This window comes from Cyprinodon tularosa, unplaced genomic scaffold (genome assembly GCF_016077235.1).
Source record: "Cyprinodon tularosa strain WSP-4 unplaced genomic scaffold, ASM1607723v1 ctg484, whole genome shotgun sequence".
Taxonomy (NCBI): Eukaryota; Metazoa; Chordata; class Actinopteri; order Cyprinodontiformes; family Cyprinodontidae; genus Cyprinodon; species Cyprinodon tularosa.
The window spans coordinates 471,491-488,981 of NW_024039212.1; the positions used below are offsets into that span (position 1 = coordinate 471,491).

Sequence of the window (17,491 nt, forward strand, 5' to 3'; positions counted from 1 at the left end):
ATCGTGACCTTTCTCCTCTATTTTTTCTATCGTGATAAACTTCTTTATTATTATTATTACTGCTAATATACATTTTAATATAATCTGTTAATATAACATTTTGCGTTTTTGCTATGCAAATTCTAAGTGTATATAACGAAAAAAAAAAGAGAATAAAAAGATAATGTGTAGAGAACGTGGTTTTGCGACACTACACCGCTTTACGTCACGCGGCTTTGCACCATACGTTTGCGACATTACTGATGGAGAGAGCCCGTGAAATTTCTTTCTGGCTTGAAAAAAAATTAATGATGGACACCCAAGAAGATTTTACCGTTAAAGCGGAGCTGCCTGGCTTATATGCTAGTTGTCGGGCTGAAGTGGAGAGAGAGGTACGCAGTGGTGCGACGCATTATGCGTTGACTACGGACATGTGGATGAGTAGAGCAACACAGCCTTATATGAGTCTCACCATCCTTATCACGGACTGGACCCTCCGCGCTCGGTGTCTACAGACCGTGTACTTTCCTGAGGACCACACCGGAGTGATGCTCGCCCAAGGTATGAGCCTGACATTGCTATGCACTTTTGTACGTTCGCTAGTTTTACTATTATTGGTTTTACTAATATGCTTACACCAATGAACTGTGTGCTTTTACAGCATACGCATCCATTACTGGACCTCACTGATATTATAATTTATTCTGAAGGGGGGAAAAGTGAAGGCTACTGCACCTGTGAGTGTTGTGTTTACACACAAAGGTGCTGTAGCATTCACTTTTTCCCCTTTAGAGTAAATCATACTGTGTGTATTAGTGTGTACTGTTTGTTATAGTTTGTTGTATAGTACTGTTGTGTTCCATGTTTTTAAACTGTGCAGCACGTTTCTCTTGTGACTGCTGAAAAATAAAGAGAACAACTGAAACACCCATAATTGTGGTACAGGTCGTATGATGGATCACATTTTTAACTACACTGACACTCCTATCCAGTAGAACATGTGGGCATTTTAATTAATGTAGTTATTACCAGTGCAGACACATTTCTTCTTAAATAGGCGAGGCGCCTCCTAGTGGAAAACAAGGTAAGTGAAAGACAAGAGAAAAAACTGGCCTTGGAATTTTATAAAATGTCAATAACAAATGAATATTAAATGATTAATTACTGCAGCGCAATAGCCAAGATTCTATACTGTTCACTGTCATGGCCGCAAATTGCATAACTGGTGTTCTTGGTTTGGGGTTGGGATTCTCATATTAGGAAACAAGATGATGGGTAAAAAATAGGCGATGAAAGATTTTTTTCAACTCTGTCCATCTGACGGACTATGAAAACATAAAATGCAACATCAGTTGTGGTATATCGTGATATATATCGTTATCGTGATATAAAATAATCCATATCGTGATATAGTATTTTTTCCATATCGCCCAGCCCTACACTCAGTGACACACAGGAGCTCTTTCAAGCTGGGCACCGTTTCATTAACATTACCTGTCCTATCAATAAGGAATTAGAATCAGAAATACTTTAATAATCCCAGGGAGAAATTACTTTCATTACATTACTCATTATGTATTAGAATGACTATAGGACCAGTTTGCTATAACACAATTTCATACAATATATATAATTAGGGGCTCCCTGCTCCATCTCGCCATCAGTTTGGGGGTCCTTGGCCTGGAAAATGTGGAAGACCCCTGGCCTTGTAGACTTCCTTCCACTTAGTGTCAGACGGATGCGAATCTGAGGTCTTGCGCATGCGTATTGCCTATGGTATGCTTGTCTGACAGGTAGGGTTGTCACGATACTAAACTTTTCATTTCGATACCGATACTAAGGAAAATATTCGATACTCGATACCATTTTCAATACCACAAGGATAAAAACAAAGACTCCAAAAGTCTACAGAAATATTTTCATTAATAAATAAAATACAATAAATAAACACAATAAAGGTTGTATGCTGTGCATAATATTAAGCAAGCTTGATAAAAAACTTATAAAATTCAAATTAAGTGTTCCTTCCTTGGCTATGCTTTGCACACATAACAATGACGCTAGCCAAACCAGTTAAGAAACAAAAATAATTCTCAGCAGCTGCACCTCTTACAAAAAAAAAGAGTCTGAAACTGAAAAGAGCACAGAATTATTCAATCCCACAGTGTTCAGAAAGTGCATTGTCCTCTATTCTGCACTCTAGATGAATGACTGCTTAGGTGCCACTGGTGACGGCACTGTATCGATACTTTTAAAAACGAGTATTGTATCCGGATACAACATTTCAGTATCGATACTTTTTTGTGTTTCGATACTTTTGACAACCCTACTGACAGGGTATGCTGTTCTGACAGAACACCTTCCATGATCCTGGTTTTGCCATCCAGCCAAAAAGCTCTGCCAAGTCTGTGCAACCTGTGATGACTTGTGGGGGAAAATCCAAAACAACTCTCCAATATTTCTCAGCTGATAACCACTCCTGGCTGATGAAATTATGTTTGTTTTATCACAAATGTCAATCATGCAAGATTATTTGCTCATTATTTGTTAGAAGAAGCTTCACTAGCTCAAACGTTGGCCTCCAGACATTAAGTAGACCAGCAATTTTGACTGACTGGAAGCAGCAGGTGACGCTGCAAAGTATCTTTTCTTTCACAAGAATATCAGCTCATTCTGTGATAAATATGAAAAGTCATAGGAATCCAACTGCCTCCACCAAAATGGTAAAAGAATATGCGTGAAATCCAAAAATTAAGTCTGTGTTCAGTTAATCGTTCACTTATAAGATAGATACAAATAAATTGAAATTAATTTCTTAACTTGAATCTCTTCTGTTTTTTTCCTATCGATTTTTATTTTTATTTTTTTTTCAGACTGAGGCAAGACGGAGTCGTTTGTTTTGTCGGTATCACAATGGTAATCAGAATCCTCGTCTCCTGCTGAAGCCAATGAAGGAGGAGGATGAGTGGGACAGCCCCCATATTGTTCGCTACCTGGAAATGCTGTCAGATGAAGAAATTGAGAAAATTAAAGAGATTGCAAAACCCAGGGTGAGATAAACAATTCAATTCAGCACAGTTTATTCAATTAATGCATATTAAAAACATGTAACCTAAAGCACTTAATAGGGTCAATTCAATCAAATCATTTCAGATCGATTCAGTTTATTTATATAGAGCCAATTCACAACACCTGTCACCGCAAGGCATTTTACAGAGACAATACCGTCAGATTGGTTAGGAAAACCTGGAGATTGCACCCAGACATTGACTTGCAAGGAATGCTCTTGCGACAATTTCTATTTGCTTTTCGTCATTGAGTCTTCAGCAATCGCTCTTATGAAAAAAAGCATGCTTTTAGTGACAGTGGAGAGAAAAAACTCCCTTTTAACAGGAAGACACCTCCAGCAGAACCAGGCTCAGTGTGAGTGGCCATCTGTCGAGGCCGACTGGGGTTTAAGGAGACAGAAGAAGACATACAGAAAGAAGTACAGATATTAAAGACAACTGGCAACTAGCTCCACAGGCGGCCCCGTCCAGGAAACACACAGCCAGGCAGACGAGCTCCGGGCCAGCTCCCATGTTGGAGAGCCCATACAGTTAGTCACAGTCAGAGAAACAGGACTACACTGAAAAACAGGCCAACTCCAACATCTATTAACACAAGATGTTGAAGGCAGCAGCACAGCTGATATTTCAATCCAGGATGGTGTCTTTTTTTTTTCCAACTTGCTACCTAAAAGTTTTGTGGCAACAAAGGAAAAGCTAGATTATTTCCTCTGTTATGGAATTTATTGTGTACTTTTTGTTGTTTTCTTTAAGCTGGCCAGAGCTACAGTCCGTGATCCCAAAACAGGAGTTCTCACCACAGCCAACTACAGAGTGTCAAAAAGGTCAGTACTCACTTTGGTCACTAATATGTAAAAAACATATTTGTTAGGTGGCTCTTAAGAAGCACCCTGCTTTTCTACGTGTGACTTTAGTCCTATTGTTGGTGGCTTTTATTAACGTATTTATAAACCATAAAACAGATTCTCTTATGCAGCGAGTAAACAGTGTTATAATCTGAGAGTCTCAGCCCAAATGTTTAGATTTAGTCTGTTTTATGATAATCTGATCAAAATAAACGGAACTTTGTGGGATTTGTGGCACTGCGCTTGTAATAAGAGTAAATAATAAGTTTTATACAGCTTAAACCAAGGAGAATCAACACGTAGTGATGGGCGATTACATTGAAAAAAAATGTTCTCAAAGAGATATGGGGAAAGAGGAATTTTGGATAAAAATTAAACAAAATATTGAGATAGGACCAATTAAAAATAATGTGAGGAGAACCTTGGTACAAATTAAGGGCCTGACCTTTGAGGACAACAAGGTAAAAAGGAAGAGTGAAAAATGCCTAGCTTTTAGAAAGCAAAGACACATAGGTCTGGATATTAGCTCTGGCAGTGGGCCTTAAGGGATTTATCTACTTTGAATTATGAACCAGTTTGGACTTTACTGTACTGTGGTATACTGTCCTATTTGATTCATTGTGGAGACAGTTGTGGTCACATTTCGATAAACTAGTCTCACATAATGACCAATGTACAACTTAGCTGGTTGCTCTATTTTCCAAGTACAGCCATTCCAGAACAATTTTAAAGCAGATTTCTTCCTGAAATGCAAAGAAAATGAATTTGAGCGCTTATATTAATTTACAAACTTCCTTTATGTCGAAACCTAATTTTCCATCAAAGACAGAGAAGTATTCATAACATTAAATGTTCCAGTTGCTTATTTTTAGTTCACTTCTCCGTCATCTCACAAGTGATTTAATGTATTTCATTCATCGTCCAAAAACGTCATGTTCCATGACGTGTGTTTAAAAGCCAGCTAATATGTCTTATCCACAGGCTCTGTACTGCACATGATCACTGAATAAAACTTTTATTACATTTAAGCTCCTTGGAAATATACTGTACACAGCTTAGTCTCACACGTGCTCAGCATGTGCTCGTTTACCTAATCCATGTCCTCTTCAATGTGTATTTTGTGTTTCTTTTAGAATTTTTCTGCTTGTTCTTTATGGGTTCTGTAAGTATTGAGGTGTGGAGTGTTCGGTTTGAGCAGAAAAAGAACAGCCCGTTTAATTGGAAAATCCATCAATTAAAAACTTCTAGTGACGCTGTTAGGAACAAATGGAAAAGCCGCAGGACACATAAAATTTGCAGATGTGGTGTCCGCACGTCTCATTATTCGTACGGAACGTACTTACGTCAAGCATAAATCTACTTTACAGCTACCAAGTTAGCTACCGTAATCAAACTTTCTTCCATTGGGTGCACTACAACCTATTTATTCATTCATAAGAACTCATTACTAAAGATGAGAATAGTTTAAAGTTTGGTAGATGTTTTTATGAAAGCAATATTGGATGTTTTGCTAATAAAAATCCAAAATAATTACTTACTGTCCTTTTTAAGGCCATGGTTATATAGCACTTCCAAACAGCAACATTGTAAAAAAAAAAAAAAAAAAAGTTTTTTTCCAAGCCAGGCACAGAGATAATTAACCAATACCTTACCTGTGAGTTTTGACGGCTAGATACATTTTTAGAAGTTATAATGACTTTAACTCCTCATGAGTATTATTGTTATTACTTCTTGAAAAAAATCATTATTTATTTAAACATGTCTTTTTTGGTGATTTTATTTTGAAGGCTTAACAGTAAAAGATAAGAATGAATCTGGATAGGCTGCCGTTAAACATTTAATATGGACTTCCTGGATAGGTGCATATAATATTTGTTTCTTTCTTCAGTGCATGGTTGGAAGGAGAGGAGGACCCTGTGATTGAAAGGGTTAATCAGAGAATACAAGACATCACTGGCCTCACAGTAGAAACTGCAGAGTTACTCCAGGTAAGCGTCCCTTTGTTTTTACAGTCATATAAATTTACTTTGCACACCTCAAAACCCCCATTGCTGACTCCTACCAATGAACATAACTTTAGGTAATTTTTTTTCCTTTAGAGTTTACATTGTGTGGCCAAAGAGGTGTCACTGTGTCATTTTATCTTAGTAAAAAATAAAAGCCATAGAGTGTTTGATCATTTATGGCTTATCAATTAACCCTTAAAGATTTCAATCAACTCGATTACATCAGAGGATAAAGCCTGCGGGCATGGATGTGATACAATTCTAACTCAAGGTTAAGTCATTACAATCTGAATTACTCACTATGCATCTAACAAACAGAAATCTGGAACCAGTTCAAACCAAGTAGTGATAGCATCATTTAACCTTATTTTAAACAGCCAGCATATATAAGAACAGCTGGAGTCTGGTTCCCTAACATGTACAGTATTGTAAAAACATTGAAACATTTAAAGAAATGGAACATGTAAACTTAAAAATTTCATTTTCTTTTCTTCTTTTAATTAACTCTGTTGTCATGGACTCATCAGGTTGCTAACTATGGTGTTGGAGGACAGTATGAGCCACATTTTGACTTCTCAAGGGTAAGTTTAGCTTTTCAGGGGCATTTTGGTGGTAAGAGAAATCTGAAAATTGCATGGGATCTTTACAATGTTTAATTTTGGATTGAGCCTGATTCTAGTCTTTACATGATCTCTGCTGTTAATCGCAGTTTTAAAAGGTCTTGCATGTATCATTATATGATATTGTTTTTATTTTTTACTTTTTATGATATTTATTATATAATACCATGCTTTATTATATTATGTAGAAAAAGTTTTTTACACTATGTAATAATACTCGACATATATGGGCTAAGCTGAAAATCCTATTAATGCATCTGGCAACAACCTAACTTACCCGAAGTAAAGGAAAGAAAAGTTGGATTTAAAACAGATTACGTAGTTTTAAATCCTTCCTCTTTAATTTAAAACATTCAGAAGTGGAATTGCAATGCTTTATTTTTAATACCTCCTTATTAGCACAGTTTACACTGTGCAGGAAATGTGCCTCAAATCTGGAGAAAAAAAGAGATGCCCAGTGTCATGTGACCAGATCAGACTCTGGGAAGACTAATTTGGCCTAAATCTGATCATTTTGTCTTACATTTGAACCTCTTTCATATTTTGGTGATCAACAAGGAATCTTCTACTATATGCTGGTAAAGATTCTCATTCATCAACGTCATAGTCATTCCAAAAAAAGAAAATGAAAAACAATCCACTGGACTTTTTTTGGATCTTCCACTATACCTTTAAGCTTAAAAGATCAGCAGTCTCACTGCTTCTGCTAGACTTGATTTGATATCTGACCACTAAGAGATATGATAGCCAAGAGATTTTATTAGGAGAAAGATGAATATTTGTGCTGTTTTAGAGTTTCATTTTAATTGCACTTAAAGAGGAACACCGTTTTTTTTTTTTACATTTGGCTCTTGATTTTACGTTATTACATCATGTTCTACTCACCCATATGAGGTTTGTGTCATTTGGAGCTGTTCTGAAGATATTCGGGAGATGACGTCATACACACTCCGCTTTGTTTTGAAAAAAAATAAATATAATAAATATAACTGCGGATGTCTGGGGGGCCGTGATTCGCCTTCATGTTATCAATGCTGGCGTACCATAAATGATAAATTACGAACAGTTTAGTTTGTGCCTTCAACTCCTAGCCCAAAGGAAGACGTTACTTGGATATAACCTAACGGAATATCTTCAGAACAGCTCCAAATGACACAAAACTTATATGGGTGATAAGAACATGATGTATTAACGTAAAATCAAGGGCCCAATGTAAAAAAAAAAAACGGTGTTCCCCTTTAAGGTTGGTTATTTTTTGTCTGTTTTTATGTCTCAACAAGTCATTTTATTAAGTTGGCACACAATGCTCTTTTTGTACGGTTTAATTTTTATTTTATTTTACTCTATACCTTTTTAATTGTTTGTTTCAGTTGCCAACAGTTTTACTAAAAAGTTTATATCATGCAAGACAGAAGCAGAAGTCTTCTGAAATGAATCGATCAAAGCATGAGTAAGATTACAAATTCACTGTGACATGTTTTATTTAAGACAATATCCGCATAGTATGCCTTTATGATAAAAAGTGAAGAATAAAATTTGAACCTAAACTTAAGTACGGTGTGCCGTAAGTGGCAGGCTTTTTCAAAGTGTTTCAGATAATGAGTTAAACATATAAACATCTGTTGCAGCGCCCCTTTGACAGCACTCTCAAGGTCGATGGAAATAGACTTGCTACCTTCCTAAATTATGTAAGTAATGATGTGGCCTGTTTTTATTTTGAATTTTTTTCTCTTAAATTTTTTTCATAGAAAGACGAGCCTGATGCTTTCAAAAGGTTAGGCACTGGAAATCGCTTGGCAACATTTTTAAACTACGTAAGTACAAGCGTTCGGTCGCCACTGATTGTTGACGAGATGTAGAAGCCGCTTGAGATCTTGTTTCAAATCACTATTTCAAGCCAGGAGAAACGATGATTAGAATCCATTTGCTCGGTTGCAGATGTAAAAGTTATCCATAGTAAGTTTAGTTGGTTGAATTTTGTAGATCATTGCCCCAATTTCCTCATTCCGAGATGCCTTGATTATCAGGGTGGCTCTCATGATGCTCTTATTAGATAATCCTACTGTGTGTGCGATGTTTCTTTAAACATTTCTATAGTTTCACTAGTTTATTTCTCAGTGAGGCAGATGCTTTATCTGTGATGTTTGTTTTTAAACTGTTGTTCAGATGGAGCCAATCGATGACTGACATGGAACTCAATTTGCGCAAAAACGCGGACATGTACAATTGCAGACTGGGGTTGCTCGTCACAGAAAGTGGTCTAAAGAAAAACAAACGTTGCTATTTTTTGAAATTTCAATGAAATAAAGACAAATCACTACACAGTGAGTGATTAGCCATCTAATGGCAGATAACAGCATATGGTGCTGGGATGTGTTAAATTTCCTAGCATGCTGTGAGGACACGTCTTTGTGAACGTTTGCACTACCACAAGATTAAAACACGAAGATTTTGTCTTGAAAGGGCATTAACTAAACGTTAATCCCACGTTAAGTTTTACATTTTTAAAGCCAATTCAATGTTTTTCAACATGGTATAACTCATAGTGTGCATAGGACTTTTCACATTAATTATGTTTGAAGGGGCTATCGTGCAAGCGAAGAAGAAGATGGTGTCAGGGTAAGGGAGTGGATGCAGCATGTTTTTCCTTGTATATTAACAGAATGATGAGTGTGGGGGGGAAGTGTTGGATGGCAGAGATTTAGGGACTAAGAGAAGCCTTGAAATCTTGAGAACAATGAGGAATTAAACACTAAAGGGTTGTTCAATTTTCCAGGATGTTTCCAAGGAACAATAGGAGGTACCTTTAAAGGATTACGACGACTAAGGTTCAGCATGCAGCTTGGAGTAAACAGTGATGCTGTATCTGAAGAAAGGTAGAGGTTCTCCAGGAGAAGGTTGATAGCACAATCGCAAAGCACAAGTTCTGTGAGGTGGAAGGGAGAGAGCTTGATATTTGATGACAACCAAATGAAAGTCATGACTAAGGTAGAGATTTAAAGGCTCCACCTCATAAATGCATGTTCCCACCGAACAAAAAGTCTGCAGCTAATGATTACCATTTTATCTCAATGTAGAATGGCAGATCTGCAGCGAAACAAAGCGGCATGAGGCGACAGTGGTGAATGTATGGAAGTTGAACAACATGATTTTTGACGAAGTTGGCCACGTCTGATCGGTACTTTGCCTGCAAATTAAGTTGAAAAATCTGAACTTTTGTTTACATTCGCATCGCAAAATCCAGCCAGGGACCAGATGTGGCTGTGAGCTACAGTGAAGGAGCGCAGCGGAGATTAGCCTTTTTAAAAATTAAAAATGGAAAATGGAAAAAGATATAATAATCTTGACACAGGATGAAGTGGGGATGCTTTTAAGAGGGTTTAAAATGGCTTTTAAAAAAGCTATTTCAGTTTAGCCCAATAAGGACTATTTCGTCAGCGCAGACGAGGCCTTCTTTCCCAAGCTCCGCTTGTGTCAGTGGGCCATGCTTCTCTGATCCTGTATGGATTTCCTTTCATCTAGCGCAGTTAGCTTAGAGGCTACATCCAGCAACCTGTAGCCTCTCCTAACTCTGCTTCCATGGCTGGCTTCTCCAATATAGAACTGTCATACTCCCGGGCAGCTGTAATCTCTACACCGCCTTCAGTGATGTATCTTGCGGGTAGACAATCTGCTGCTGCGGCCAAAGCAGTTGGCTACCATAGGTTGCCAACACATGCGTTTGCCCCAGCGGGCTTCTCGCTCTGCCTCCTCTCCTTGCATTAGTGTGCTGATTACCCAGAGGAGTCCTCTGATCTTCCATAGTTAAAGATGGTTCTATTTTTTTCTCTACTGGTGTTCTTGCACCGATTTCCTGCTGCTCCTGTCTGAGATCCAGAACGCTGTCTCGCCTAACCCTCTGTTTTTTGGGGTGATTCCTCCTACAATATGGGACGGCAGGGCCCTGAAGTGGGTCACCGATAAGCAAAAGTACGGCTGCAAATGGTACCACTGAAAAAGTTCCTGGAGGAGTTGGTGATATTCCCCGTACTTACACCATCTTCGGAGAATAATATCGGAGAATCTGTGAACCCAGAGATATCTACGGTTTTGTTCGGCTTTCATAAGTAAAAATAGCACAGAAAATTTCTCTGAGAAATCATGGTCTGCCATTGTGGCAATCAACAACCAGCAGACTCAATGACATAGGAGCTTCAGGAGGAGAGCTCACCTGAGATCAATTCAGGAGCGGGAGGACTGACGTCAAGACTGTTGGCTGTGATCTGGATTTGTAGGGGTGGTAGAGTAATGGAAACATCTGATAGAAGAACATCAGACTGTCAGACTTTGTTCAGGATGGCTGTTATCTGATCCAGAATTTGATTTGTGGTTTGTTTTTCTCCCGTGGATCTGATAATGGTTTTATGAAATTTGATGAGGTTTTGCAGTTTAGATATCATTTTCCTAAGGGCCGCTATTGGGTAAGTTTGGCTCAAGTGTTACCCCATAGTTTAGTGAAGTTTCACCCCAGCCATTCAAGTAGAAAGAATAACATGAAGAACCTCAGTAATGGTGAACGGTTTGCTACTACTGATCAATACACAAGTCTCTTGACAGTTATGACAGCTACAAATAAATTATTTGTTTTTAGTCTAAATAAAGCTCATATCCAGAACAAATAAGGCACATGTCAATAAGTTGGGGAAATCAAAAGAACATAGAAATTATAAGGTGGTCTATGTGAAGAATTACAAAATATCCAAACAAAATAAATGAAGACATAAAAGAAATCTTCCCCATGGAAAATGAATACCTGGTCTAACAGCTTGGTCTTGAAGCTTCGGACACGCTGTGAGCAATTGGTGGACATTTCCATGAAAATGTGCTGGATAGTTTCAAAAGTATACCTGCTGGCTTTTGGAAACTCCATGTTGAGGGCATACAGCAGGCCAAAAAGAAATGCAAGCGCAGGCGGGGTGTCTGGGATGTCTTTGAGGACAATGGCTTCCTCCAACACGAGGGCAATAGTAATGACTGCATCATCATCATCATTAAGCACTGTGAGGACACCGATCTTGATGCTTTTTGTCTGCTCATCATCTGCATCAGTGGCCTGACAAAACAAAAACACCACTAAAATAATGTTCTGTAGAAAACTACCATATTTTCACCACTATAAGGCGCATATAAACGTCTTTTTTTCCCCTCAAAATGTGCTGCGCGCCCTTTGGTGCGGTGCGCCCTATGTGTGTTGTTACTGTGGACTTTTGAGACTACCTCATTGAGGAGATGATGAAAAAGTGGCTGAATGTAAGGAGACCAGGTGTTTTTTTTCCACTCATCACCATTGCTGTTAATCTGTGACTCCATGCATGCCGATGCTCGACATCGGTGTGAACCGGACGCAGCAGGTGCAGCAGAAGCAGCGAGTTTACGTGCAAAGTGTATATGCGTATAGGCGCAGCAAAAGGTCCTGCAGCGCGTTTTGAGCAGCAGGCGCAGCGCATCGGGAGCGTTTAAGCATCTGGAAAAATTTAAGTTTTGCTGCTTGACGCGCCGCATCAACCAATCAGAGAAGCTGATCTGGGAGCTGACAGCGAGACAGACACATCGCTGATGATACACATATACAGAGCGCTGTGATCGCTCCTCTAAAACAGTTTATTGACGCCTAAATTAACTTAACCTGCCGACAGAATATGTTTGCTTTTATTATCCAGTTTTCAGGTGGATTTTCCCACTTAAAAACATATTAAAACTACTTTATTCCCACTGATCACAGCAAATATAGCTGCAAGGTGTATTTAATACAAAGTATTAATCAAACCTGGGAGCTGGCCGTGAGACAGACACATCGCTCTGATGACATATGATATTAAGGCAAATGAAAAGGGCTGGATGGATGAGGAGATGATGAAAGAGTGGCTGAGGGAGGTGAATGTAAGGAGACCAGGTGGTCACCTTACATTCACCTCCCTGGTCACGCATCACCATCGCTGTTAATCTGTGACTCCATGCGTGCCCATCTCACAGCCAATGTGGGGGAAAAAAGGTGAATCAAATGAACGCTGTGCTCACCGTTATCCCGGGAGGTCTGACAAAGAAACTTCAACCGCTCGACATCGGTGTGAACCGGCCGTTCAAAGTAAGGCTGCGAGCGGCGTGGGAGCGATGGATGACCGACGGAGACCACAGTTTCACGATAAGTGGAAGGCAGCGCCGGGCAAGTTACGCCACAGTTTGCGGATGGATTGTTGATGCTTGGACTAACGTGTCTGCTGGCTCTGTTGTCCGAGCTTTCGCAAAAGCCGGCATCATTTCCAAGGAGCCGCCCGGCATTGAAAGTGACTCTGACAGCAAAGAAGGGGAAATTGGCATTTCTGATTTAGCGCAGCTGTTTAATTCAGAAACAGAGGATGATGACTTTGATGGTTTGATTAATACTTTGTAATAAATACATGAAAAAAGCACAAGCATACTCAGTTTTGGTCCCGCTCTATTTTTTTACCTGAAAAATAATTCAACAGCAGCCTCTTGGCTGGGTCTCCTCCGGGTTCACCGCGGTGGCTGGCAGGTGTTTTTCATCTAAATAATTTAAATCTTGCAGCTATATTTGCTGTGATCAGTGGGAATAAAGTAGTTTTAATATGTTTTTAAGTGAGAAAGGCCACCTGAAAACTTAATCATTGCATTCAGTTCATCCAGATTATCATCGTGCCTACCGTATTTTCATGACCATAAGGCGCACCATACTAAAAGGCGCAGTCTAAGTTATGTGTGCCATTTCTGTATTTAACACACACATAAGGCGCACCGGACTATAGGGTGCGTTTTTTATATACAGGTACATGTCCTCTACTACCTTTAAATACCTCTACAGCATATTTAAAAATACAGCGGGGGCAAAACTTAGTATGATTGTGCTTTATTCATGTATTTATTACAAAGTATTAATCAAACCTGGGAGCTGGCCGTGAGACAGACACATCGCAGATGACACAGCGCTGTGATCACTCCTAAATTAACTTAAAATCCTGAAATCTGCCGACGGAATATGTTCGCTTTTATTGCCGGTATCCTGGTGCCTGCAGTTTAAATTATTTAGATGAAAAACACCTGCCAGCCACCGCGGTGAACCCGCAGGCTGCCCGACCTAGGGGCTGCTGATGAAGGGATTTCTACTGTCGGTGTACCGCTGGTATGTGGGGGTCTGAGCGCCTCCGACAGAAATAGATAATCTGGATGAACTGACTGCAATGATTAAGTTTTCAGGTGGACTTTCTCACTTAAAAACATATTAAAACTACTTTATTCCCACTGATCACAGCAAATATAGCTGCAAGATTTAGATTATTTAGATGAAAAACACCTGCCAGCCACCGCGGTATACGCGGAGGAGACCCGGCCCAGAGGCTGCTGTTGAATTAAGTTTTCAGGTAGAAAAATAGAGCGGGAGCAAAACTGAGTATGATTGTGCTTTATTCATCTATTTATTACAAAGTATTAATCAAACCCATCAAAGTCATCATCCTCTGTTTCTGAATTAAACAGCTGTGCTAAATCAGACATGCCAATTTCCCCTTCTTCGCTGTCAGAGTCACTTTCCGTGCCGGGCGGCTCCTCAGAAATAATGCCGGCTTTTGCAAAAGCTTGAACAACAGAGCCAGCAGACACGTTAGTCCAAGCATCAACAATCCATCCGCAAACAGTGGCGTAACTTGCCCGGCGCTGCCTTCCACTTATCGTGAAACTGTGGTCTCCGTCTGTCACCCATCGCTCCCACGCCGCTCGCAGCCTTACTTTGAATGGCCGGTTCACACCGATGTCGAGCGGTGGAAGTTCCTTTGTCAGACCCCCGGGATAACGGCGAGCACAGCGTTTATTTTTTTTTCACCATGTTTTTCACATCAGCTGTGAGATGGGCACGCATGGAGTCACATATTGAAAGCGATGGTGATGCGTGGAAAAAACCACCTGGTCTCCTCACATACACCTGCCTCAGCCACGCTTTCATCATCTCCTCATCCATCCAGCCCTTTCATTTGCTTTAATATCATATGTCATCAGAGCGCTGTGTCTGTCTCGCTTTCAGCTCCCAGATCAGCTTCTCTGATTGGTTGATGCGGCGCTTCCAGCAGCAAAACTTCAATTTTTCCATCTCGAGCAGCAGCAGCGCGTTGGCGGCGCGCTCCCGACGCTCAAAACGCGCTGCGGGACCTTTTGCTGCGTCTATACACTCGTCAACCGTTGACTTTGCATGTAAACTCGCTGCTTCTGCTGCACCTGCTGCGTCCGGTTCACAGCGAGCACAGCATTAATTTGTTTCACCATGTTTTTCACATCAGCTGTGAGATGGGCACGCATGGAGTCAGATTAACAGCGATGGTGATGAGTGGAAAAAAAACCACCTGGTCTCCTTACAATCAACTCCCTCAGCCACTCTTTCATCATCTCCTCAATGAGGTGGTCTCAAAAGTCGCAGTTGCAACACACATAGGGCGCATCAATAAAGTGTTTCAGAGGAGTGATCACAGTGCTCTGTCATCAGCGATGTGTCTGTCTCACGGCCAGCTCCCAGGTTTGATTAATACTTTGTAATAAATACATGAATAAAGCACAGTCATACTCAGTTTTGCTCCCGCTCTATTTTTAAATACGCAGTAGAGGTATTTAAACGTAGTAGAGGACATTTACCGGTATATAAAACCCGCGCCCTATAGTCCGGTGCGCCTTATGTGTGTGGTAAATACAGAAATGGCACACATAACTGAGACTGCGCCTTTTAGTACGGTGCGCCTTATGGTCGTGAAAATACGGTAGTCAATGTAGAGTAGTAGAGTGTTATGAAGAGGATTAGGGCCACTGAAAAAAAAACTAAGTTAACTGATTTTTTAATTTTATTTCAGTTTAACATGGGAAAAAAGTCAGTTTTTTCTCAGAATTCTGACTTTAATCTCAGAATTCTGAGAAAAAAAGTCAGAATTCTGAGATTAATCAGGCAAAAAAGGTCCCAGCTTTTTCATTTTTGGCTTATAAGCATCTTTTATGATGACAACTAACCCCTGAAACTTTGGAGTTGATTGACCTTTATTTCTTAAAGTTACAAGGGGGGGAACAAATTATAGCAAATTATAGCAGGCCCCTGCAAGTTTCAGGGGTTAGTTGTCATCATAAAAGATACTTATAAGCCAAAAATGAAAAAGCTGGGGCCTTTTTTGTCTGATTTAGGCAGGGGGAACAGATTACAGCAGGTTTTATTTCATCCCATATTGCCAATTCTGGCAATATGGGATGAAATAAAACGGCTGATGTTAGAACACAAACTGTTTATTAAGGATAGTACAACAGTGATAAATTGTAAGTTCGTATAAACACAAATATAGATTTAAGTACTAAATTTCAACCAGGAAAAAATTATTTTCCTTCTGCATATAGTCTTTAATGATTACACGTGCGCTTTTCTATTTCATTTTTATTACAAGTATATTGTTTACAACGGTTTTCAATAGGATGAGAACATTTGGACACTGTGAAACAATGAGAGATTTTTTTAATGAATGTATGGAAAAGAACAAGGATCTGTTTGCTTTCAGAGGGAGGAGTAGACACTGCTGTCAGCGACCAGCTTTCAAGCAAACGTTTGTTTTATTATTAGTTTTAAATCAATATCACTGGCGATATTCTGCTATAACATGTGAAGTAAAGAATAAAACAGTAAAGCTCAACTTTCATACACGTAAAACCTTTCAAATTTCAAGTTCTGCACGTTGGAATTGAGGCGGAGTTAACTCGGGTTGTTCTTCCTACTCCGTGCGCGCTCCCGACGAGGGGATACAAATTTTCGCGGGGATAACTACCTTGGCACGACACCGGTTTTGAGCGCGCGCGTGTTGTCTTGCTGCGCGCTCGGATTGCTCCTGCGCTCTCAAACCAAAGGCACAAATATCGCGCCATATTTTTGGGAAGTTATAATCGGGGAAATGTAGGCTGCGGCAAGAGCTGCTATAGACGGCGATTTGCCGCCGTTAACCGGCTACTTATGACTGCCCTGAATTACTGTATCAAACGTAGTTTTGCATCACAGTTATAGCAAGTTAAGAGCTACCTTAAACTACCCTGGTTGCAGCACATGGTCACGAGGAACAATGCAAACTATAACCACCGCCGCTGTTTCGTTTTCAAGTCAATGAGCAAAGCAGACGTACATAAAGCAACTCCATCATTCATAAACATAACGGCACCACACATTTTTCAAGTAATAATCTAATACAAACATAAAATGCATATAGAAAAGTTTGATTAGCTTACCCGTTAGAAGGAACATTATTCTTCTCTTGGACGAGGGAAAGTTACCGCCAGCAGAGGGACCAGATGGCTGATGCAAACTTTAGTAGGGAGCTCCTGGGAAAATCCATAGAAACCCCATAGCAGCCGGTTGCCATGACAAATTTGAAATGAGCATGCACAGATAAGTTGACCTCGCTCGGACTGGGTCTCAACTACAACTTCAAAGTAAACTCAACTTAATTTATAGAATAAGATGAACTTTTCATCAGAAACTTATGAAAGTGAGTTCAACTGGCTCACAACAGACAGTTCAAGTTCTAACTGGCAATTTTATTGTCAGTGAATGCAAAAATCTTAGTAAGGTGAACAATTTTGAGTTGTCGTTTTTACAGTGTGGAACACATTCGTAAGTCAGAGTTCAATCTGAACCGTTATCTTGGCTGTCCTCACTTTGCACAAATGTCAACCCCACCCAGGGTTCAAGTGATTCGATTTTGTTAGCGTTGCATAAACAATCCTGAAGTGTTACAGAAACAGAATTCATCAGTTATTGCCACTGCTCAAAGATGCAGTGACATGGAAAATAAATTTTTCTCTGTTCACTTTAAAAGCCTGACGTACTCTGCAACATATAGACATTTTCATGTATTTGTTTACAGACAAGTACGAGGTGGCTGACTGTTAAACTCCCACTGCATTTTTACTAA

General features: G+C 39.7%; 1 protein-coding gene across 3 annotated transcripts in view; it reads left to right on the forward strand.

The window, feature by feature from the left end:
• The window catches only part of p4ha2 (procollagen-proline, 2-oxoglutarate 4-dioxygenase (proline 4-hydroxylase), alpha polypeptide 2), a 47,784-nt gene that overhangs the window by 21,263 nt on the left and 9,030 nt on the right, over nucleotides 1-17,491 (forward strand). The window contains exons 8-13 of one of the 3 annotated variants that reach the window (XM_038302220.1): nucleotides 2,853-3,029; nucleotides 3,801-3,871; nucleotides 5,781-5,880; nucleotides 6,426-6,479; nucleotides 8,147-8,170; nucleotides 8,267-8,332. In XM_038302220.1, the coding sequence (XP_038158148.1) occupies nucleotides 2,853-3,029; nucleotides 3,801-3,871; nucleotides 5,781-5,880; nucleotides 6,426-6,479; nucleotides 8,147-8,170; nucleotides 8,267-8,332 (492 nt within the window). Of the gene's footprint in view, nucleotides 1-2,852; nucleotides 3,030-3,800; nucleotides 3,872-5,780; nucleotides 5,881-6,425; nucleotides 6,480-8,146; nucleotides 8,207-8,266; nucleotides 8,333-17,491 lie in introns of all 3 variants that reach the window. The other 2 variants (XM_038302222.1, XM_038302221.1) reach the window with 2 other exon arrangements.